The sequence below is a fragment of the Trachemys scripta genome, chromosome 1 (assembly GCF_013100865.1).
Source record: "Trachemys scripta elegans isolate TJP31775 chromosome 1, CAS_Tse_1.0, whole genome shotgun sequence".
NCBI lineage: Eukaryota > Metazoa > Chordata > Testudines > Emydidae > Trachemys > Trachemys scripta.
Genome location: NC_048298.1, coordinates 3,669,047 through 3,693,078, shown reverse-complemented (window position 1 = coordinate 3,693,078; position 24,032 = coordinate 3,669,047). Strand labels below are relative to the sequence as shown.

Sequence of the window (24,032 nt, the reverse complement as noted above, 5' to 3'; positions counted from 1 at the left end):
GCAGAAGGAAGAGGGGCCGAGTGAGCATTGCCCAGCAGGGCGGCCTGGGGCACCTTCCCACCTCCCAGGGCCGTTTGCTCATCGAGGCAGAACTCGCTGCAGTGACCAACAGGCAGGACAGAACAGAAGATGGGTTCCTGTGCTGCCAGGTGGCATCTGAGCAGCCTTGCGTAGGCAGGGCATTAACACTGGCGCCAACTAGTCCCGACCCCAGCGACGAACAACCGGCCTTTTGTTGCCTGTGACCTGAGTGAGAGCCAGGAACCAGCCTCGCGGGTCCAGGGGCCAAGAGAAGAGACCAAGCCAGCGGCGTTTCACCCTTAGGAACACCTTACAACGCATTTCCTCCAGCAGAGCGCTGGGTGAACGACCCTGCTGGTCTGGTTAACGTGGGAACAGCACCGCCGGCTGGGGCTCCCCACGGGCAGGTGGGAGTCCAAATCTCACCTGGCTTTGAATGGTTCATCTGTCAGCTGCAATTCCAAGAGCAATACAGATAAATGCAACGAGCAAAGCAATACCCGAAACAGCCAGCTTCCCCGAGCCGACTGGGCAGGGCAGTCTGGGACCCCACCGCGCCCTTCCCCCCACAGCTAGGAGAAGAAACGCTGGGAATCACTCACGTCATTGGCCACCCCGGTGTGGACGAGGTCGCGCAGGAATTTCATGACGCTGCAGTTTGCGTCCCGGTGGTCCAGGGTGGTGGAGGCGATGGCCCACTGCAGGATGGGAATGATCACCTGACTGCGGAGCAAGGTGATTGGGCTGCGCTGGATGAACCTGGGCAGAGCAGAGAGAGATCAGCGCCGTGCGAGCTAGAAAGCAGCTTCGCTTGGCAGGCTGGCTTGGACGGACGCCCCAAGGACACGGCAGCTTTGGGGTTCAGAGGGTTGCCGTGTCCCTTCCGTGCTGCCCAGAGACATTCCCTTCCCTCCAGCGCTAGTGACAGCAAGACCCAGGGGCCTCCAGCTCCCCCCACCCTCCTGATTGACAGGCCGGCCCCAGAAGGCAGCATCCTGACTGCAAGCTGTACTGCACTGCCCCCTGCTGGAGACCAAGTTATTCTCAATGCCCACGGCTGGAACTCTAGTAACGGGGAAGCAGGAAAGTCCCAACCACTTCCAAATCTTGCACTGCAGCCGAAGCACCTACAGCAGCTACAAAGGGGCCCTGGGCTGGCAGGGGACTCTGGAGGACGTGCCATGAAGGTGGCTTTCTTGTGATTGTTATTGATGAGTCCCGATGCGTGGGTGGAGTGGGCAAGGCCATTCTGATAGGACTGTGAGCATTAACGTAAGGGGACGGGCGTGCGTGCGCCATTTGTACAGCTTATAAATCCAAAGGAAGAGGAGGAGTTATTAAAGATGGACGCTCCCTCTGCTTGGAAAGCAATACGCGCATACCCACGCACTCAGCCGCTGTTGCGCAAGGAGCAGAACTGGCCAGACACGAGGCAGCCGAGGGAGCGCTCAGGACGCAAGGCAGCAATCCGTGTTTAGGCGGAGCGGTTACCTGGTGGCTAGCCGGAAGAGGTCGTCGACGGTGTCGGGGTGGTTCTGAAGGCCATTCTGTTGCTCCAGGAGCTGGAAGGTAGGCAAGCACAGCGCCTAGGAGAGGGGGGAAGGGGATGGATCATTAATTAAATTAATGAACTCTGCGATCTCTAGAGATGGCACGAGACACAGAGTTCATCCTGGGGTGTAGGCAGAGAAAGGAGGGAAGCCAAGCCAAGGGGGCAGGGGTGCCTGCTCCCTTGGCGGCTGCCGGCGTTTCGGATTACAATGAGGCACTGTTGCGGGGGTGGTGCCTGGTGGTTTACAAAAGTCTGAGCTCCTAGATCCGGGTGGAAGTGAAACCAGCGGAGGCAGAGCACCTGGTCGTTTAACTCTCTCCCCATTTCCCTGGTCTCCCTGCATCACTCAGCCTCACCCGCACTCCCAGCAGGAATACCGGCCACACGCTTACAAAGCGCCTTGCATTTACGGGGTTCAAATCACTTGACAAACAGGAACTTAGCCTCAGGCTGGCAGGAATCAGTCTCCCTGTTTTAGAGATGGGAAACTCGTCCGAGGCCAAACAGTTCTGGGACAAACCCAGGTGTCCTGACTGCAGCCGTGGGGCCTACGCCATAGGACGGCCCCTTCCTTGCCCGTACACAAGCTGGGAGGAGCAGTAAGAGTCCGGTGATGCGGCTTTTGGGTTTGGTGACTGGCTGCCCAAAGTCTCCATCCCCTCTGCACCTCAAACAACGCTGGGGCAGGGAACTCCCTGACGCCGTTTGGCGTTTGCTGAGCTGACAGCACGGCCGGCAGGACAGGCTGCTCCAAACCCAGATCTCCTAGGAAAGCTCACAGCACCAACGGCCAGTCCGCAGACGGTGGCTCAGCTTCCCTCACTGCAAAGCGGAGTCTCCGTGTCTGAACCTAGACCGGGGGGAGCCATGAGCGGCCGCTTTCCCCACAAACCAGCGAGTTGTAGCTGGCAGAGGCCTGGCTTCTCGGTCACTCGCTGGCCAGCGGCAGAGGCTGCGTGGGACACTCACTGGGTGATGGGCCAAGCCGGTACCTCGCTCTATTCTCCTGCACAATGGAGACAGCAAGGCTCAACATTCGTCCAGTGCTCCAAGCACTCAGATGCTGGGTCGGGGCCAGTCGCAGCTTGGCAGTGCCTAGATCAGGGAGCGAGCTGCGCTTTTAGAAGGAATGTTATGGGTTCGGAAGCGCAATCAGTTCCTTATCCCCCCGGGGTGTTTTGATTTCCTGCGCTGGATCCAGTTTATTTACCAGCACAGGGGGCCCAAGCCAGGAACGGAGCCAAAGGGCGGTTTTCTCCCATTCCGCCAGCACCAAGGAATTTCAGGTGGGGCAGGGGCTGGTTTGGTTTTCACTGCCTGGGCATTTGGTGTAGCACAGCAATCCCTGCCACTGGCACTAACCACGCCGATCGACATGAGAGAAGAGGGCATTTAAACAAAGCGTTCTGTTTACACATAGCTGCCGTCTCAGGCGGGAGACGTGCCCCGTATCAGGTAGGGAGCACCGTCAGCATCAGGCAAAGGTCATACAGAAGCGCCCTGGGGAAAGCCACAGCAAGCTCGGTCCAACGTCCTCATCTGCACCGAGGGATGCAGCTGCGCCAGCTGCTGAACGGGGGCGAGTCCCAGGGGCAGCCCAGCAGAAATATTATCTAGAACATCCGAGTGGCTTAGGAGCTTACGACCCATTTTCAAAAGCGACCCTTGGCAGATGAAGTCCCACCGGCTTTCAATGAGAAAAGCACAGAGGGGAAAGAAGGGACTCAAAGCTGCAGCCACGTGGGATGGCACGGAGCGGGTACCGTTCATGCACAGAACCGGACGTGCCTTCGGGAGACCTACCTGCAGCATGTCTAGCAGCCCCTGCCGGCAGCCCTCCTCCATCCCGTACTCGTCCACCAGGATGCTGCCGAGGTACAGGAAGCAGGAGTGCTGGTGCGCCTGGTACACGTTCACCATCTGCCAAGGACACAGCAAACTCACTCCAGCTCCAAGACACGCGGCCGACGTCAGCTGGCCCCAGCCAGGTGCTTTACAGACCAGGTGCATTTCCCAGCACCGGGAAGCCCAGGCTTCCAGACCCCAGTGGTGATTCACTTGCAGCACGGGAGAAATTCTCCCCTGGGAAGGGCCAGCCTGGCCCGATTCCCCACAGCTTGGGATCGCAGCCCGGGCGCTGCCGGAGTTGTTGCTCTGCTGTACTCAGCTCAGATTCGTACAGCACTCTGAAAACGGGAAGGGCCAAGCGCTAGCTAAAGGATCCCCTTGTTGCCTTACATCCTATGGGGGCCAGCAAAGCTGGAGCTGTCCCCACCGCCTCACGCTAGTCAGAACTCCTTATGCCGGACGTGCTGCACTCAATGGACCAGTCTCCCCCTTGACAGAGGCCTATACCTGGGGCTTCAATGTCAATCTCACTCGGGGCTCAGCCAACTGACCAATTGTGAGATTTCGCTTTCTGCGCACACGGATTCCAGAAATCCCAACGGGACGAGCTGCTCCTCCACGAAGTATCTCCCCCGAGGCTCACTCACCTGTGTGACCAGCGGCTGCAGCAGGGCCGCAGACCCTTTGCCAACACAGCGGACAGCAAAGCGCAGGCACCGGCAGCAGCGTTCCACAATGCGGTTATCGGCACGATGTTTGTTCAGGGTCTCCGACAGGACCGGCCAGATCTGAGCAAGGACAACAGGGAGGGTTCAAGGTATTTAGAAGGGACCCCACAACCACCCCATTTACTACAATCCTCTGCATCCCTATAGTCCCCAACTATTGGCAAGAGACACTCTCAGGTACACCACCCAACTGCCAGGCAACTGGAGCCGTGGGCACCTCCTGGATGGGCTCCTTCCCGCGTACCCAGGAACCGTGGCTCTCACAGAGCTATTCAGCCATGGATCTCAAAGCACTTGACAAAGAAGGGACTAGAACATTTTGCTCAAGGTTTGCCTTAATTCCTCTATTTGCCAGACAGAGGATGAAAGCGACTAGGATACAAGCCCATTGATTCTTCATGCCCAATTCCCCCCCCGCGGCAGTTTTATAGCAGCCCCTCTTCTCTGATTACAGGGACAAGCCAGCAGTGACTGTTCACCAGCCCAAAGCCAAAGCTGCCCCTGGGGAGACCGGATCGGCTCCGAGCATTCAGTGATGGGGACACCCCAATTCCTGGCTAGACGCGTACGGAGAAGGATGGCCCCAGGCCTGGCACTGATTTTCACTTACTTCCTGTATGACTTTTTGGCACGGATGGGTCTGGCCATTTTCTACAATGGGGTTGGTATGCCTGGGAAAAGCAACGAAAGGGTTAAGTGCCTTTTTAAACATACAAGTTATTCGGTGTTAACTCAGTGCTGATGAAACATGCCCAGATGACAGCCCTGACCAGGGAGGGCCTCCATTCACCCCCATCCCCCTGCTGCACGGGTACACCATAAACACAAACCGAATAAGCTTCCCACATCTGGAAAGACCACCTGGGGTGGGGAATTTAGTCTCTCTAGCCTCTCTGACGAGATGATAGACAAGAGGGTCAGTGAGAGTCAACTCTGGGCTGCAGACCCACTGCGTACTGCACACTTCGCAGACAGAAGGAGTCACCGCTGAGGAGGCGGTACTCGAACCGGAAACCAGGTGATAAAGGCAAGGCATTACATAGAGTAACTATGGGATGGGGTCCACAGGAGCCCATCTGGTCCTCTCCATAGCAGAGAATGTTACTTACCTTATAGTAACTGGAGGGCCTTCGAGATGTGTGGTCCCTAACTGTCGTCCACTGTGTGTACGCACGCGCTCCATGGGCCCAGAGTCAGAGAATTCGTTGGTCCATGCAGGTGCCATTGGTCCCCTTGTTCCTCCAACTGAGGAGACACAGGGCCGAGCAGACTGACTGCTTTTCCAGTTCCTTCTCTACGGCTAATTCAAGACTGCTCTGAAGCCGAGGGGAAGGAGGGTGGGTAGTAGACTACAGAGAGGGACCACACATCTCAAAGAACCTCCAGTTACTCTAAGGTAAGTGACTTTCTCTTCTTTACGTGCCGGTCCCTGTCTGTATTCCCCAGGCAGCGAGTGACAAGCAGGACTCAAGGGAGGAGGGGGGCATGAGGATGCAGGCAGCAGAGCTGTTTCAGGGACTGCTGTCCCCAAGCAGACGTCAGCGGGAGTCCTGCACTGAAGCATGTCTCGGGGTGTGCGTGGAAGGAACTCCACGCAGCTGCTTTGCAAGCGTCAAGCAGAGGCACTTCTTGAAGCGATGCCATTGATGTGGCTTGCGCTCTTGTCGCGTGTGCCTCACCCCAGGCGGGGGAGGAAGATTAGAGAGCCGAGGGAGTAAGATACAGCCAGAGATCCATTTGGAGAGCCTCAGAAGACACAGCCTGACCTAGGACTCTTCCCGCTACAGTGATAAACAGCCCGGGAGATTTTCTGACCGGCTTTGTCCTTGTGCAGGTAAAAGGACAAGGCTTGTCAACGGGATGGGGTCTTCTCTCTTCTTCAGATGTGTGGTGTTTTGGAAGAGACACAGTGAAGTGGCCTGACTGGTTCAGGTGAAACAAACTGCTTTGGGGGGGGGAGGGGGGGGGAGTTTAAGATGTAAACACAATGAAACTGTGTCTATGGAACCTGGCATAAGGCAGATCCGCCATCAGTGCTCCGAGCTCACCCACCTTCCTGGCTGAGGTGATGGCTACCAGGAATGCAACTTTCATGGGTAGGACAGACATGGAACGTGTAGCTCGGGGCTCAAAGGGAGGCCTAGTGAGGACCCAAAGAACAAAGTTTAAGTCCCATTGAGGAACAGGTTTCCTTACTGGCGGAAAGGTTTGGATTAGACCCTTCCAGAATCTGGTAGTCAGTGGGTGAGTGAAAATTGAGCAACCATTGGAAGGTGGGTGGTACGCCCTGATTGCTGCCAGGTGGACCCATAAAGAGTTGATGAGAAAAGACCCGCTGTGTTGAGGGAAAGAAGACAGTCCAGAATACGGGGAATACCCGGAGCTTCTGGGCATAAGAAGTTTTTGTTGCACCCAGATAAAGAAATGCTTCCGCTTGGCTATGCACCATTTGCTAGTGGAATCTTTTCTACCATTGGTAAGGATTGCTTGCATGGCTTCGGAGCATGAACGTTCTAGAATTTGTGCCCATCCAAAAACCACGCCCTGAGATGCAGTGCTTAGGGGTTGGGGAACCTGATTCCGCCCTTCCCCTGGGGCGGATCAGAAAGGGCCAAATGATGATCGGTGGTCGAGATGACATGCATAGGCAGACTCGGGAACCATAATTGTCTGGGCCAGTTGGGAGTGATGAGAGGGCCTTGTCCAGACGAATGTTCTGTAAGACCTGATGTGGGAGTGGTAAGGAAGGGAAGGCAGAATTCAGGTGGTCCAACCACAGAAGGAGAGCATTGCCCTGAGAGCAATGTCCTAGGGCTTGTCTGGAGCAGTGTATGTTGCACTTTGTTTGTCAGAGGCAAACAGACCTCTTGTGGAGGTTCCCCATAGAGCAAAACTACTGTTTACCACAGAGACATGGCCAATAGCGAAGTGTCTGCTGAAGGAGTCCACCAGCGGATTTTGATTTCCTGGAAGGTGAACTGCTGACAGGGTGATATGATTGCTGATGTACCAATTCCACAGCGTGACCACTTCGGCACACAGAGGAATGGATCCCACTCCTCCCTGCTTGTTGATGTAAAAGACGGTCGTCATATCGCCTGACACAATGAGGGCTGGGAGACCTGAATCAACGTGAGAAAGGGTTGGGCTGCCCTCAAGTTCCAGAATATTGCTGTGCATCCTGGTTTCTCAGGATGTCCAAATGCCTTGCGCTGTCTGGCTGTCCAGGTGAGCTCCCCAGCCTAAAAGGGAGACATCTAGAGTGACTGTCTTGTCACTTGAGTGGGGAAAGAAGGGAACGCCTATGAATGCCTGGTGGGGATACTTCCACCATAGTGGAGATGATGTTACTTTGGTAGGAAGAGTTCCTACGGCGTTCATGGACTGTTCGTTTGGGGAGTACACTGTTCTGAGCCATGGCTGCAGGCAACAAAGATGGAGTCTGGCAACCGGTGTTTCAAGCGCAGATGAAGCCGTGTGCCCCAGAACGGAAAGACATTCTGATTGGTGTTCGAGGGTGGTTCATGACCTGATTTATGAGGGCGTCCACCGCTTGGAACCTGTATACTGGCAGAAAAGCCCTTGCTGTGACTGACTTTAGGGATGCGCAGATGACGTCTACAGTTTGCGTTGTAGTGAAGACAGACTTTTCTGAGTTTATGCCGACCCCTAGAGAAGACAGGGGTTGAAGCACTGATGAAATCGACTCATAAGCTTCTTGACGTGTCTTGGCAATGAGACAGACATGACACCTCATATGGGCTGCTACTACCAAAAAGAACTTGTTAGAGACCCTAAGGGTAGTAGCAAAACCGAATGGGAGCACTCTTAATTGAAAACGGTCGGGGGCCACCATGAACTTAAGACATTATCTGAGTGGGGTGAACGTCCACGTGAAAGCACGTGCCCTTCATATCAAGAGCCGTGAACCACAAGCCCTTTTCCAGGGATAGGATCACAGATGCCAGTGTGACCATGCAAAATTTCAGTTTGTGAATAAAAGTGGCTGAGATGACAGACTGAGGATAGGTCACCAGCCACCCTTCTTTTTGGGAATCCCCAAAGCATAAGACATGATTCACAGTGCTGCACCTACTGCTGATTGAGGAGTGGGCCTGGCAACCAACTTGCCTTCCTCAACGAGAGCCCGTAACGGAGCTTCGTCATGTTGTGGAAGCTTGTCCAAGTCCAGGAATTTGGAATAGTTCAGGCAATCATACTTTGGCAACGGTGCTTGGTAACTGGCTATTCTGAACTGAAGGCTAATAGAAATGAAGATCTTCCTTCCCAATAAAATCAATGCATTTACCCTCAGTATTGACTAGAGTAAGTCTAGAATGCTGCTGTCTAGATATCTCTATGGCAGTCTGGACAACCAAAGCATTAGGCGCATGATGAGAACAGAGAAATTCCACCCCTTTGGCTGGGCCAATATAGTGTTTTTCTGCCCTCTTAGGAAGGGGTGAAAGTGGCTGAGGTATGCCGGACTGTTCTAGCTCATTCAGTAACACGACGTGCTATTCAGCTGGATCCAGATGTTTGGAGAACATCCAGGAATTTATGTTGAGGATCCTACACTTTCTTCAGGGAGATCTGTAGCTCCTCTGTAACCTTACGCAACAGGTCCTGGAACTGCTTGCGATCATTGGGGGGTGGGGGCGGGGGGTATGGGTATCGGAGTGACTGCTTCATCCAGAGATGAAGACAGTCTCCTTTGGTACCACCAGATCATGCTCATAAACTTGCTCTTCCATGGGGTCAGAGGAAGCTCTGGCTGTCCTCTCACAGAGGAGGGGTGGACTGATTCTCTTGTGGATCATGTCGACTCTGGAAGATGGTCCAGGTCCCCGGGACTCCAGAACAGACAATAAGAGGGGTCAAATGGGGGTTGTGGAGGTCCCTATGACATGGGTACCAATGGTTCTGAGGTAGGTAATGAGATGGGCCTTGGTTCCAGACTGGTCTGGGTCCCTTGTCCAGGAAGGCGTGCCCTGGAGGAAGAGATGTCAGTTCCTCGGGTGATTCAGTCTCCCAAGAAAGAAAATGCTGATTCTCAATCCATTGGCCAAACCGACGGTTCCACTGGAGGGAAACTGTACCTGGACAATGGAATGGGAGACAGAGTCCTCGCACAAACTGCATCTCCTGGTGGAGTCAACACCTCCCTCATGAGGGAAGGGCCTTATGGTGATGGGAGACTGGGGATCAGGGAGACCAAAAATGTCAGATGTAGTGCAAGATTCTGCTCGCCCTGGAATATGAGCCGGCCCGTCTGCCTGAACCAATGGAGACGGAGGAGTTAGCTTGTGACACAGTTGGGTGAGGCAGAGGCAGTACTGTTGGTGGTCGGGACTCTCTATGGTTGCCTTTTGCCAGTGCCATCAGTTCAGGCTTAGTTGGTACCAGAGGCACGGTTGCCGGCAGAGAGTGGTCTGGTGCCAATGGAGCCCTGGGTTTGTGGCCCTTCCTAACATGCCCCCGAGACTGCTCATGCCACGGGCTGAGCAGAAAGACTTGCTTGACTTCGGCAGGGTTCTATCTGGCTGCTTTGAAGTAGATTTAGAGGAGGATTTGCTCTCATGCTTATGAGAGCACTCCCGGCCCACCCAACAAGACCCCAGCAGGGGGTCTGCAGGAGTTCATTCCCTCACTCCGAAGTCAGACTTCACGGCAGGAGGCGCACTCCTTGCGGAGTCAGGCCAACGTCTGGGGTGTCCCCCAACTGGGGCCTGACTGCAGTCTCAGGACCTTCTCCATTAAGTGATTCTTGAGAGGAAGTTTCTGCTCCTCACAGGTATGACGAGGGAAAGAGCGGCAGATAGCGAACCTTGCTGCAACGGGAGCTTCCCCTGAGGAGACTAAGACATGTCTGCCTGTGACAATGGACGCTGCTCAGTGAATGGTGGGACGTTCTATTCCCCCCTCGGCTGGACAAAGACACTCCTTCTGAGATAGTATCAGGGGGTAGCCGTGTTAGTCTGTATCTACAAAAACAACAAGGAGTCTGGTGGCACCTTAAAGACTAACATCTTTATACCCTGACACAAACCAGTTAGTACTGCCCCTCTGACAGAGTGAGTTACTGCCCCCTGACGTGGCTAGTTATCACCCATCACCTTCTACATGTTGGCTTAATTAAAACATTTTTATTACATACTGTTATCCTGAGCTTATCTTTTAGGAGGGGTCAGTGTGTTCCTGTTATCCTTGGGGGATGTTTTTGTACCATCCTTGATATCGCTCTGTGTGTAGCACTTCTTAGGAATGTGTATTTCTGCAATATCAGCCCTGTTCTTGCCAGATTCAGTGAGCAGGTCCTGCCTCATACGAGGCCTCTGATACAAGGGCTTATGTCTCAGGCTCTCTTCCTACTACAAGAAGGAACTGGAGAGGCGGTTGGTCTGTTTCGCCCTTTATCTCCTGGGTTGGAGGTACAGGACAGCGAGGGCACATGTGCAGACCATCGGACGCTGCTTTCAAGAACTCTGACTCCGGGCGCCTGGATACATGCATACCCACAGTGGAACAACATTGGGCCGAGCGCACTTGAAGAATGTATTGTTTTTACAGACCTTTGTAAATGAGAACCTCTGGCTGATTCAGGGTTTTTAAGTTGATCTAGAGAGATCAGCAGGCCCCCACCCAGCCCCCAGCAGGACAGGCTTACCCAGGAACTCCCAGCACAGTCTGCATTAGTCCCCGCCTTTCTTACCTAAATATGACAGCCAGTCGATCTAGGGGCACAGTGGGGTCTGAAGACAGGCCATTGCTTGGCTCCTGAGACAGCAGCTGGAGAAATAAGCAAAAATCAGCTGAGATTTCAGTGACCCTAAGGAGCTCCGTTCTGAATGGCCATTGCCTCGAGAACACAAAGTAAACTCTGCCTCTTTCACACCTCACAAGAAACGCTCATGCCTCAGACTCCCCTTGTTCTGGCCAACGCAGAGCAGACGCCTCTTCTGTTCCTAGACAGAGGCAGCAGGCCAGAAGTGGGGAGTATCACGCTATGAGTCTGAAGGGAGAGATCTGAGTGGTGACGAGTCTCAGCTGCAAGGAGAGCCGTACCAGGAAGAGACAAACTGATCAGCTGGCGAGCGTTCCTCTCAAGTTACTAACTTCTGCACATCAATCTGTACGCCAGACTTAACTCTGTCTCCCTGTCTGTTGTGGAATCTTTCAGCCCACCTGGCTCAAAATGGCAGGTCGTTTTAGGAACAACATATGGGACCATCCCATGCAAGCTTACTTAGCTGCCCCTTCCCTCACTTCCCAGCCCTTTCCAGTTTTTACCTTCCTTTAGCCAAGACTCCAAATGAAAAGGCATCATGGACTACTTATACTTCAGGGATCGGTAAGTGGCCCGTGACACCATCATCTCCACTATAGCGGTACAATCCATAAAGACTATAGATTTCAGCATGCAACGCTCCATCTTGATCACGGCAGAGGCAGCTCAAATCATGATGAAGCACTGCATGCTGGGAGATGTGACATGTGGAGACTTGCTCCATACTGAAGATGCACGGAAGCTGCAATTGGCTACATTTCATGCAAATTGGATACAGCCCTTAGGCTACCAGCAAATTGGCTCATGTATTTGCAGCATTTTCAAGCATTCTGCAAGTCTGGTTCTTACACCTGTTTAAGCTACTATGCTCCTCTCTGAATCAGGTCCTCAGCTGGTGCAAATCTGTGTAGCTGCACTGACTTCAATGAGCTACGGCAGCATATGCCAGTGGAAGTTGTGACGCGATATTTTCAGATCTTGCTTCACGTTTGCCTTTCCCACGTTATTTCCCCATGCTCAGAACAGCAAGTGGCTCAGTGCTATGGAACTTGCAGAACGCTGCAGCCACAGTGGAAGTTTTCTACTGAGCAACACACAGAAAATTCCTACCGCAGACCAGCATAACCAATCCAGCGGCAGAGCAAGGCGAAAGTTCTGCAACTGTGATGCCCCAAAGTACCTTTTTCAGCGCCATCACCTGAACGGCACACAACTCGCTGAGGCACTCTGCTATCTTTTCCAAGGGTAGCCGGGCAAGAACCAACGCTGTCCCTGGAACGCAAGAGGAAAAGAATTCAGGGAGGTCGGGTGGAAGTTTAGTCAGTTTCAGACACTAAATGAACAAGTTTTCCCACACGGACCCGGCTGCTGCAGGTCAACTGAAAATCTCCCTATACACAGCAGGAAAAAAAAGTCTAATATCCACATGTCCTGACTGGACATGAAATTATTACCCCTCAGATAAAACACATTCCTCTGAATATACCACAACTTGGTGCTGCTGCTTCATTTTGATCAGACACGGAGATAGATGTGTGTGCTGGAAGACGAAAGATGCTGGTGTGCTGGAGAAGAGAAGAACCTAGAGGAATGAAAAAACTAGCAACCCCGCTCAAATCACACCTGTAACCTGAAAAGAAAAGCACGATGCACCACTGAGCTTGGAATAGGCACAAAACACATTTCTGTCAACATTCATACCATGCCTATCAGTGTAGCAGATAAACCCCTTTCCGAAATTGTATGTCATTATGTAGTAAAATCTCTTTATATTTCAGCCTACTAGCAATAATCCTGGAAAATTACACACTTCTGGAAAAAAAAGTAAAAGCGTGTACTACAGCATTTTAGGCATCTTACAGTCGGTACACAATCAAAGAACAGTTGCATTGCCTCATCACTGCCTATTGCTGTAAGGGCCAGGGGTAACAACAGTATCTTACCCTAAAATGTACTCAGAGCACAAACATAAAACGATATGCAAAATGTGTTAATGCAACATGAAGGATGCAGTCAGGCACTAGTCAGGAAATGCACAAGTGAAGGATGCAACGGCAGCAGTCGTTTTAGCCAAGTGTGACACGTTGCAAGTTTGCCGGCATGTGTTTTACAACGTAAAGCAATGCAAGTGCAAGCGGCAATCGGAAACTGATTATTAAACCAGAAAAACATGGACAGCATTACCTCTCTTGGACACGACCAAGTGCGGTGAGAATCTTCACTTTGCCTTTTCCTAACCATGCCATTTAATGTTCTGGTATCAAAATTCATAAGTATTCAAAGTCCCTCGATGCAATGTGGTGGGTTTTTTTTTGTTTTTTGTTTTTTTTTTTAAAAGAAAACAAAAACCCTCCAGGCAGTGCAAGTGCTAAGATTTCCTGAAACTCTTCAAAAAAAAAGTAGATGCAAGGCCCTACAAATCTTTAACCCAAGTCACGTTACAGATGCACAAGCAATTAAACAGCTAACAACACGCATTGATAAGCAAGTACAGTAAAAGCTGTGTTAGCCAACACTTTACCAACTGGAAAGCTCTATAAACTGGCATTTCTGATCTTACTGAAAGTCTGGTTTATAGTCTGGTTGGTGTGGAGCCGGCAGGCTTGCTTGCTCGGCAGCCCTGCCCCGAACGCCGGCTCTGCAGCTCCCATTGGCCAGGAACCACGGGGTGGTGCCTGTGGGCGGAGGCAGTGCACAGAGCTGCCTAGCCATGCCTCCACCCACAGGCGCCACCCCTGGAGCTCCCATTGGTCATGGTTCCTGGCCAATGGTAGCTCTGGAGTCAGCGCTCAGTGTGCACAAAGCCTCCGCCTAGGAGCAGCAGGGACATGTCGCCGCTTCCGGGGAGCCACCCGAGGTGAGTGCCACTCAGATCAGGCACCCCGCATCCCCTCCCATGCCCCAACCCTCTGCCTTCCTGCACCCAAACTCGCTCCCAGAGCCCATGCCCCACAGCCCTCCCGCCGATGCCCCAACCCTGAGCCCCCTCCCAACACCCAAACCCACTCCCCTCTTAGTTAACTGGAATTGTTTACTTACTGGCACCCCTTGTTCCCCCAACATGCCGGATAACAAAGCTTTTACTGTACTTCTGAAAGACAGCTTGCTGCTTGAAGACCTTAATGTAAGTTGGCGGCTATTGACATGCACTGAAGAATGAACATTAAGAACGGCACTAGTGCAAATCAGTCTGTCTCCAGAAGTGCAAAAACTTTGTTTTCCACTTTGCATGAGCAGAAGCCAGTTTCCATGAACTCAGAACTATCATCAAACTAGCTTCAAATGTGGTCCCATTGGTACTTAAGAATATTGTCATGCTACATTTCAACGTTCAACCAGCCTTCAGAGTCGCTGAATAAAGTGTGGCAATGGGTTTTAAAGCAGAAAACATGTATTTTTCTACTTCTTCAGAGCTGAGCATAACTGAACAAATTCTGATCCAACTTTCTTTAAAATAAAATATGTGTGTGTGTGTGTGTGTGTGTGTGTGTGTATATATATATAAATATATATATAAAAAAATCACTTTTGGGCCAAGAATAGGCATGGAAAATGTCAGGCCCAAAAGTGATTTGGTCAGAGTTCACTGTTATTTGAGAATGTCAACTGTAGCGTGACACTGGGGGCTGTGATACACCCCCTAGTTGACCCTCACAATATCATCGAGTGCGTTTGGTGAGTAAATACCTTTAAGGAGTCCCACAGCAGCCTCTGGAGACAGCATGAAGGAGTCAAGGGAGCGGGCGATCTCTAGCAGGCCATTAAAGTGCTGAGCCATGTGGTCCCGGCATACTGAGCAGATATTGTGAATAGCTTTGGCGGCAGCCGAGGCCAGTGACTTCTCACAGAGACCTTTCATCAAATAACCCAGCACAGGATCTGAGAAGAGAAGAAACCCACAAGACGACACTGGATTATACAGATGACTCTGATAGCTCCATTTGCTGCCTCACTCTGTGTGGCACGCTGGTTTATTTGTCCTGCATTGACCTCGGAGAGGTAACACTTCCCAGAGGGAAGCCAGCTGGAGTGCAGAAACTGAGCCAGTGTCAACAGCTAGACTCACCCAGGAACTGAGGGTTTCTGTCCACGACTTCGCTCATTTCTCCCACCAGCTCTATGCTAGTGTAGCGGACAGCAGTGTGCACGGATTCGGGGAGGCGCACCACCCCCTCCAGCACCTCCACCAGCGTCGGGTTGTTCTCCCTGGGGACAGAGGATGGCAGTTACTCAGCGTCTGGCGCAGTCAGTCCTATTCCCAAGCAAGAAACCGCTCGTTCCATCGATTCTGCTATCTGAAGGCTGAATGTACCAGATAGATCGAGGAACCCCGGGGGGCTCCCGAGGAGCCTGGATAGAGATTCTGACACACCGCCCTGCAGGGGGCACAGTATCTCTAACAATAACTGTAACAATACTCGGCACTAAAACGTGATTCAGTCCAAGCTTTACAATGGGGATCCAGAGACAGGGGAGAGGACCACCAAGCTCCACAATACTAGCGGCAAGAAAGAGCAGCAAACTGAAGAAGAGTGAACCGGAAGAGCCATCTGGGAAGAGCCAGGGTTATGGGGCAAGACAGGGAGGAAAACACTCAGCAAGGAGTTCAACGGGAATTCCTAATTAACCCCTAGTAGCCCTCGCACTCAGATCGTTGTGGGGCTCCTACTTGGAGGGCACACAGGACCCTTCCATCGCCCCCACTCCCTGGGACCCAAAGAGCATCTCTAAGATACAAGGAATCCAACTCAGGAGCCCTAGACATCATCTGTTTTATCCTGCCCTGTTCCATCAGCTATGCCGTGAACTAGGGGAAGTGTGCCTCCTGGTGGTACCAGAAGGGAATTCAGCCCTATTGGTGGGGGCGTCTCACTCCAGCAGCGTGCCTGTGTTTCGAGCTGTTAACCAAGTAATCAGGGGCCAACAGGAGCCATGGTTGGACATGCCATGTTCAGAGGAACACGGGTCAGTGACCCGGGAACAGACTTGACTTCACTGTGCAGAAACACAACGCAACAAGATGGTCGAGCTCTCAGAAACCGCCATCATTCTTCTACAGGGGAATGACGTTGGAAAGGGGAAGGGCAGCAGCAGGATGAGTTGTGATATTTGGCAGTCTGAGCCAGTGAATCTGCAGGCAACAGATTATCAACCACCACCTCCCTGGCGCACCTGCCCTGTAGAGCCCTGATAGATTTGTTCCGGCAAAACTCGAACACCTTGTCGGGTCAATACTGTTGCCAACGCTTACTTTATTCTCCCCCCCTCGTTTCGTTAGTCCTCTGTGACTCAGTTGTCTGGTGTCCGGACATCCCGGACAACCAGACAACAGAGTGCGCCAGCCTCCAGCGACTGGAGCAGTCACGGAATTCCTAGCCCCTTCCCTTCCCCTCTACCAGTGGCCTTCCAGCTCCTGGGGCCGCTGTCAGCAGGGGATGCCCCAATATCACTTTACAGACTTGGGAAACGAGCTGCAATTGAATCAGTACTTCACAAAGCCGTTCCCTGCCCTGAAGAGCTCCCCGCCTTCCACAAGCCAGACAGTAACATTGGGAGGGGTTTGAGGAGCAGAGGGCATTGGCGGATGGCACAGGGGGCAGTGGCTGAGGGAACATTAAGGAGTGGGGCTGGGAAAGAGAACAGAGAATGGGGAGAATGAAGGCAGAGGCCAGGTGATGCATGGCCCTGACAGGACACAAGGAGGGAGTCCATCACCGAGGTATCTGGGGCTCGTCACTTACGTTCCACATCAGCAGTAATACACATCTCGACTGAGGAGTCCTGTAGCACACTAAAGGTCTCTGCAGGAGCTCGCAGGACCTGCGTTTTTAGCGGGTAAACCCTACTCGCTGCTCAGGGGGCCAGCGTCTCAAGCGCTGCAGACAAGAGCAACTCGGAGCTGCTCAGGATATTTTCAGCCGTCCCTGAATCTTGGCAACTGGTACTCCTGGGGGAATTCTGCACCCCTGTGGGGGCACCGAATTCAGACCTTCCGCAGATTTCTTGGCTCCCCCACAGAAAAATGAGGGAGCAAAGAAATCTGTGGGGAACACACAGCCCTTCCAGGGCAGCAGAGCAGATCACCCTGAGGGGAGGAGGGAGGCTGGGCGTGCGTGCGCTGTTAAGGGGGTGGGGTTGGGCGCGTGCCTGTACGAACCAGTGAGAGAGACTCACTTTGTCCCTCTCGCTCGCCGGTGCTGTGTCCTGGGCTGGGAGGCGTAGGGCTGGGTGAAGCAGGCTCTGTCCCTGAGGCAGAGCAGAAATGTAACAACTAAGCAGGCAGGCTGCTAACGTTCCCATCATTAGTGAATTGTTCCTATTCCTAGTCAATTCAGGCTCCTTTCCCTTGCCAGTGTGGTGCAAAGGAGCCTTATTGTAAATGACGCTAAGGGAATCCTCAGCTAGGAAGAGCCATGTGCTTTCTTTTTTTTTTCCCCCTATGCCAGAGTGGCACAATGGGATTAGATTACAGCTCAGGATCTATTTCCCTTATCCATTAAAAAAAAATGCAGGCCAATGATTAGCAAAACGTGTGAAAGTCGGAGCAATTTCAAGTGACAGTCTGCTTTACAGAACACCAAACAGCAAACTAAAAGTCATGTGATTGAAATGGAAATCCAGGATTAGAACTGGACTGCAGGGTCTTGGTTACCAAGTGTTTGTAATTTAACTTTCACGCGTTCAGGAAATGCTGAACGGTTCTTGTGATTTTTTTCTGTACGGTCGTTTAAATAAATTACCAAAAGAAATGAAACCGGGGTGACTATATTGCATTATTTGGACAAATAAAATATGCAGAACTGTGGCTGTTTTGGTGCAGAATTCCCCCAGGAGTAAACTGGTCAGCTGCAACCAGGGCCCGGAAAACAAACGGGAAAAGCCCCTACGCTCATCTTCCCAGACGCCGGCAGGGCCTGATACTCACTGGTCAACGCTCTTGGCTATAGAGGCCATGATGAAGAGAACAGCTTCCGTCACCTCCCAGGGAGGGTTCCCGTCCTTCAAGGTAGCATAAAGCTGTGGGGAGAGAGAGAGTCAGTCACACAGGAGGATTAAGAAAGCCGGGGCAGCAGCAGGGTAGCACCGCTCCTCGGGAAGTGGGAGAACACACCTGTTTGCATCCTCCTAAACCACTTTCCCAGCGCTCTCTGGAGCCTGGTTCTGCACCAAGGCTGATCTATTTCTCACGGTCAGCGCCGCGGTCTGAGGAGGCCTGAAGCGTGCTGAGGTCTGTGACGAGACCCGCTCAGCGATCTCACCCCGCCACCAAGAACCAGCTTTTATCACACAGCTGGGAGTGACTGCAGCATCCTCGCTGCTGAACGCCCGGAGGGGCAGTGCAGCATTGCTTCAGCCAGCAGAGAGGAAAGGGGCCGGAGAGACGGCCTGTGGGGCCCAGCCAGACTATACAGTGGTGAACGTATGAGAGATCCTTCATTTTGTCAAGGGGGGAGAGTACGTGCTCCACTGGGAGCTGGAGCGGGCTCTGAACTAACAGCGAGTGGTAGGGGATGTGGCAACCCAGGAGCGGACTCTGGCCAGCATGGTGGAGGTGAGCAGCCAACCCCGCCACAAGGGGAAGACATGGGATCTCAGGGTAACAATCCATTCATAGAATATGGACATTACATCATCCTGTGCGCGTGAAGCCGCGCTAAACACGCTGAAGGCAACGGAATCCCCTCCGAGGCAACTTATCCGGAGCCGCGGCGGCATCACTAGGGGCTCACCTGGGCAAAACATTCCACCGATCCAACCAGGAAGATCAAGTCCTTCACCAGGTCCGAGACCCTCATCCGGAACTCCCCGAAGTCGTCTGTCTCCTCCGGGACACCCTCCTAGCAGAGATTTAGGGTTGGAGGAAGTGGGGTTACAGCAGCCAAAGGGGACTTCCAGATCCTAATTCACCCACAGAGCAAGGGAAGGGCCAGACAAGCTATTACATTAAGCCACCCTAAACCATTTGATCCTCTTTGCCATCTCGGGCAAAGGGGATTTCAAGGGATGGAAAGCAGGAGCACCAACATTATGTCAAGCGATGCCCCACTGCATCGCTGGCCCATTCCACACATCCTGCGTTAACAGGCCGGATCCTCTCCCCATCCTGAGCTCCGCAAATGGAGCTCTCAGACACATGCAAAGTCTCCAGGAGGTGGGGGAATATAGCCGGGGATGGCACAAAGTATTCCAAGCTGCTCAGGCTCCTTCAAGAAGGGAGACAGTGACCAGAGGGGAGGACGGTCAGGTGAACGTCCTCAGCCTGCAATTCCAAACACTGGACACAAGGATGGCAAAAGCAAAAATGAGACCTGCCAGCCACGCCCCCCATCACACACTTGCCCACCTGAGATTCATTCAAGGGCAGCACAGCCGCCAGACCTCTCTGCTGGAACACAAGCTGGCTTGCTGAAGGGAGGGGATGTCAGATTAGGCTCTCTAAGTACATGGCAGTTTTCGTTACCGCCCAATGCCCTCATCTCCATCCCTAACCGCAGAGCCGTTAGTTACCTGCCTGGCTCCTTAGTGACAATCAGCGCGTGGGGAAGGTGAACTGCATTTCACCAGCCGCCCCCATACCCACGGCAGCCTACTGGAACAGGGGAGGAAACAGAAGAGAGCGGAACGCAGCCTTACGTGGTCTGGGTCAAGCTGACAGTGTCTGGCCAGAGCATGCAGGAGCCTCTGGATGTAGGCTTTGAAGATGCTGTGTATGACTGCATCGTCCGTTTTGTACAGATGCTCCCCCAGTCTGTACCAGAAGTTAAAGGAAATTTCTACCACCTGTTGGGAGAGGAAAAACAGCCATTCGTCATTTTCACAGACAGGATTTTGCCCCCATCCTCCTAGTGCGGAAAGTCGGTCAGAAGGGCTGCCTAGATCGCAGCAGAGAAGCTCCACGCTGACACCTGCAGCCTCAACAAAGCCATGAGCAGCTCCTTCGGCTTCACAAACCTGCATTTTTTGCTTGTTGTTTAAGCAGTTGATTTAAAAATCAAACCAGTCAGTGCCGGGGCAGGGTTTGGATGAGTGACCCTGCAGAGAACAGTGAAGATGTCCCCACGCTGGGTGTACTCTGGCCTAGGGAGCCATCCCCGAGGAAAAGAGTAATTCAGCCTCCTGGCTTCAGACCTCTGCAGATACTGCTAGTGTGGATAGAGTTCACTAGGAGCTCAGTTGAAGTCATCAGCTCATTTCACGAAGGTCAAACATCTGTCAAACAGTAACTTCCATCCCCTCCTCGCTCAGGCATGATTCACACCAATAACCGTGGAAAGAGAATGTGACTCGCACCCCAAGGCCTGGTCCACACACAGGAGCTGCAACTAGTGAAAGCGCTGCACTCTGAGTGTGGACACAGTTGTACGAGTAGACGCATGCTTTATGTCGGTATAACCGTGTCCATACTAGGGGTGGCGTCAGTATAATTATCAGCCAAAAAAAGGCACCCTCCAACTGACAGTTATCCTGGTACCCAATCTGTGTGCAGATACGGCCGAAGGGACTACTGTGCGTTTGAAAACCCGCACCTCTAGAGGTTAACGGCACCCTAGCCTACTTAAAACCCAGGCAGCCCAGTTTCAACTTTTCTACATGAAGTGACTAATTTTAAAGGCTTGACTCCTCCATCAGTAAAGTTCTACATGCCAAATAAAGTGACGTGCGTATAAGTAGTTCTGAAACCAGGGCTGGCTGGTGACCATGTATTAGTGCAACATGTAACGAGCACCAATCTGTAAATCAGTGCCTCTGGATGGGAGCACATTTCCTGAACACAGATCTGAATAGAAGAGGCACAGCAAATCCAACTAGGGAGCGGTCAGCAAGATTTTAGCTAATCAAACTGTCCCAGGGGATATCCCAAAAGTGGGAGATCGGGGGAAATGAAGGGGAAAACCCACATCTTACGTGTGATATTTTGCTATTCTGAGTGTCAGGTGGTGTGCAGAAATGTGCCGGGGGGAAGTGAGGGGAGATGAGATCGCTCATCTGATTTGGGTGGAAATGCAAGAAATTGCCGCTACCTCGTAAGCCTCAGAGAAAATTTAGCTATGTGGAACATTGAAAAAAACAAAAAACAAAAACCCAACCCATGACTGTTACAAGGGCTAGTCTTATGGGTGAGCAACTGCCCAGGGTGCCGTGGTGAGTGAGGCAGGCCTGGGGTGTGAGGCCACAGAAGGGAGCTTGGGGCAATGGGTCAGGGAGCAGGCAGCAGAACTGGGGGCAAAGGAAGTGGGGAGCCCAGGGAGGCAACAGGGGCCAGGGGAGGCAGAGGGGGCACCAAAATACAAGTTCACCTAGGAATCCATTTTCCCTAAGGCTGACCCTGACTGACTGTTGCATAGAGGAGATGCAGGAAGCAAGATACAGCTCCTAGCATATGAGAGGTTTAAAATGCTTTCAAGCAAATGGACGAGGGACTTTCCCATACCTCTTCCATCAGGAGAGGCTGCCTCGGGGCTGTCTATCCCACCACGGACGAGTTAAACAATACCTTTTGCACCACAAATTCGGAGCAAGGCTTTCAAGGCCACTAGGGAATGGGATCTGAAACCTGCCCACGCTTGCTAGGCTATAAAGAAAAGCTTTCTGCAGATCTGACTGAGAAAGAAGAGCGAGTAACCCACTGAGTCCTACCTCATACTGTGGATGGCCTGCACAGATCAGCAACAACTCCAGCGTGCGCAGGTCCCCCAGCCCATGGCCTGGCGTACAAACAATTTTATCCAGAAACGTCTCGCAGAGTTCAGTGAAGACGCGGCAGTAATTGAGAACCCTGTGGAAGGAAGTGAAGCAAGTCACGTTTCGCATGCAAATACCCAGTGATATCGCACACGCAGGGAGAAAGTGTCTCCTACTTATGTACAGCATTAGCCTCCTGAAGCTAACATGAACTAAGCCAGGGGTTCTCAAACTGGGGGTCGCGACCCCTTGGGGGGGTCACGAGGTTATTATATGGGGTGTCGCGAACTGTCAGCCTCCACCCCAAACCCCGCTTCACTTCCAGCATTTAGAATGGTGTTAAATATATAAAAATGTGTTTTTAATGTAGAAGGAGGGGTTGCACTCAGAGACTTGCTATGTGAAAGGGGTCACCAGTACAAATGTTTGAGAACCACTGAACTAAGCAGTCATCTCGGAGGCGGGAGTACACTGAATCCTTCCATTTCAGCTGCCTTTTTATCCAGAGATGTTTCTAATTCACCCCCCAAATTCAGGGAAATGGGGTTACAACGTGCTGAAGAGCAGGAGATTTGTGGGAGTTATGTGCTTAACAAAATCTGAACTAAGAACGGCCCTCCTGGATCAAGACCAACGGTCCATTGAGCCCAGTGTCCTTTCTTCCAACAGTGGCCAGAGCCAGATGTTCAGAGGGAATGAACAGAACAAGGCAATCTCGAGTGATCCAGCCCCTGTTGTCCACTTCCAGCTTCAGGCAGTCAGAGGTTTAGGGATAATCAGACTATGGGGTTGCATTGTTGACCATCTTGACTAATAACCACTGATGGACTTATCCTCCAGGAACTTAACGAATTCTTTTTTGAATCCAGTTATGCTTCCAGACTTCGCAACATCCCACTGTAACGAGTTCCACAGGTTGACTGTGCGTTGTGTGAAGAAGTACTTCCTTATGTTTGTTTTAAATCCACTGCCTATTAATTTCATCAGGTGACCCCTGAGTCTTGTGTTATGGGAAGGGACAAATGACAATTCCCTGTTCACTTTCTCCACACCAGTCATGACTGTACAGACTTCTATCACATTCCCGCCTTAGTCATCTCTTTTTTAAGGTGAACAATCTCAATCTTTTTAATCTCTCCTCATATAGAAGCTGTTCCAGACCCCTAATTATTTGTGTTGACCTTCGCTGTACCTTTTCCAATTCTAATGCATCTTTTTTGAGATGGGGCGACTAGACCTGCACACAGTATTCAAGATGCGGACATACCATGGATTTATATAGAGGCAACATGATATTTTCTGTGTTATTATTTATCCCTTTCTCATGGTTCCTAACGTTGTTAGCTTTTTATTTTATTTTTTTCTTCTCTGCTGCTGCACATTGAGCGGATGCTTTCAGAAAACTATCCACAATGATTCCAATATCCCTTTCTTGAGTGGTAACCTAATTTAGACCCTCATTTTGTATGCATAGCTGGGATTATGTTTTCCAATGTGAATTACTTTATACTTTATCAACATTGAATTTTATCTGCTATTTTGTTACCCAGTCACCCAGTTTAGTGAGATCCCTTTGCAAACTTTGCCACTTCACTGTTCACTCCCTTTTCCAGTTTATGAATTTGTGAAATAGCACAGGTCCCAGTACAGACCCCTGGGGGACCCCACTATTTACTTCTCTCCATCGTGAAAACTGACCAGTTATTCCTCCCCTTTGTTTCCTATCTTTTAACCAGTTACTGATCTAGGAGAGGACACTTCTTTTATCCCATGACTGCTTACTTTGCTTAAGAGCCTTTGGCATGTGAAACATCAAAGGCTTTCTGACAGTCTAAGTACACTCTATCCATTGGATCCCCTTGTCCACATGCTTGTTGAAGCCCTCAATACTAGACTGGTGAGGCGTGACTTCCCTTTACAAAAGCCGTGTTGACTCTTCCCCAACATATTGTATTCATCTAGTTGTCTGATAATTTAATCCTTGACTCTAGTTTCAACCAATTTCCCCTGTACTGATTTGTGCGAGTTATGTGCTTAACAAAATCTGAACTAAGAACGGCCCTCCTGGGTCAAGACCAACGGCCCTCCTGGGTCAAGACCAGCCTGCAATTGCCGGATCACCGCTGGAGCTTTTAAAAAAAATAAAATAAATAAATACATAAATAAATAAATAAATCGGGTTTACATTAGCTATCCTCCAATCATTTGGTTCAGAGTCTGATTTAAGTGATAAATTACATATCACAGTTAGTAGTTCTGCAATTTCCTATTTGAGTTCCTTCAGAACTCTTGGGTGAATACCATCTGGTCCTGGTGACTAATTACTGTTTAGTTTATCAATTTATTCCAAAAACACCTCAATCAAGGGCAGTTCCTCAGATCTGTCACCTACGATGGCGCAGGTGTGGGAATT

The 24,032-nt window shown here is 51.5% G+C and overlaps 1 protein-coding gene across 1 annotated transcript in view; it reads right to left on the bottom strand.

Annotated features, from left to right (window-relative positions):
* TNPO3 (transportin 3) overlaps positions 1–24,032 on the bottom strand; it is a 46,189-nt gene that overhangs the window by 6,000 nt on the left and 16,157 nt on the right. Inside the window, exons 6-19 of the mRNA XM_034763659.1 lie at positions 21,575–21,713; positions 19,571–19,717; positions 18,667–18,774; positions 17,862–17,953; positions 17,111–17,182; positions 15,003–15,142; positions 14,624–14,815; positions 12,117–12,208; positions 10,862–10,938; positions 4,760–4,820; positions 4,069–4,209; positions 3,377–3,493; positions 1,513–1,607; positions 624–780 (exon numbers count right to left, since the gene is read on the bottom strand). Coding sequence (XP_034619550.1) covers positions 624–780; positions 1,513–1,607; positions 3,377–3,493; positions 4,069–4,209; positions 4,760–4,820; positions 10,862–10,938; positions 12,117–12,208; positions 14,624–14,815; positions 15,003–15,142; positions 17,111–17,182; positions 17,862–17,953; positions 18,667–18,774; positions 19,571–19,717; positions 21,575–21,713 — 1,630 coding nt within the window. The remainder of the gene's footprint in view (positions 1–623; positions 781–1,512; positions 1,608–3,376; positions 3,494–4,068; positions 4,210–4,759; positions 4,821–10,861; positions 10,939–12,116; positions 12,209–14,623; positions 14,816–15,002; positions 15,143–17,110; positions 17,183–17,861; positions 17,954–18,666; positions 18,775–19,570; positions 19,718–21,574; positions 21,714–24,032) is intronic.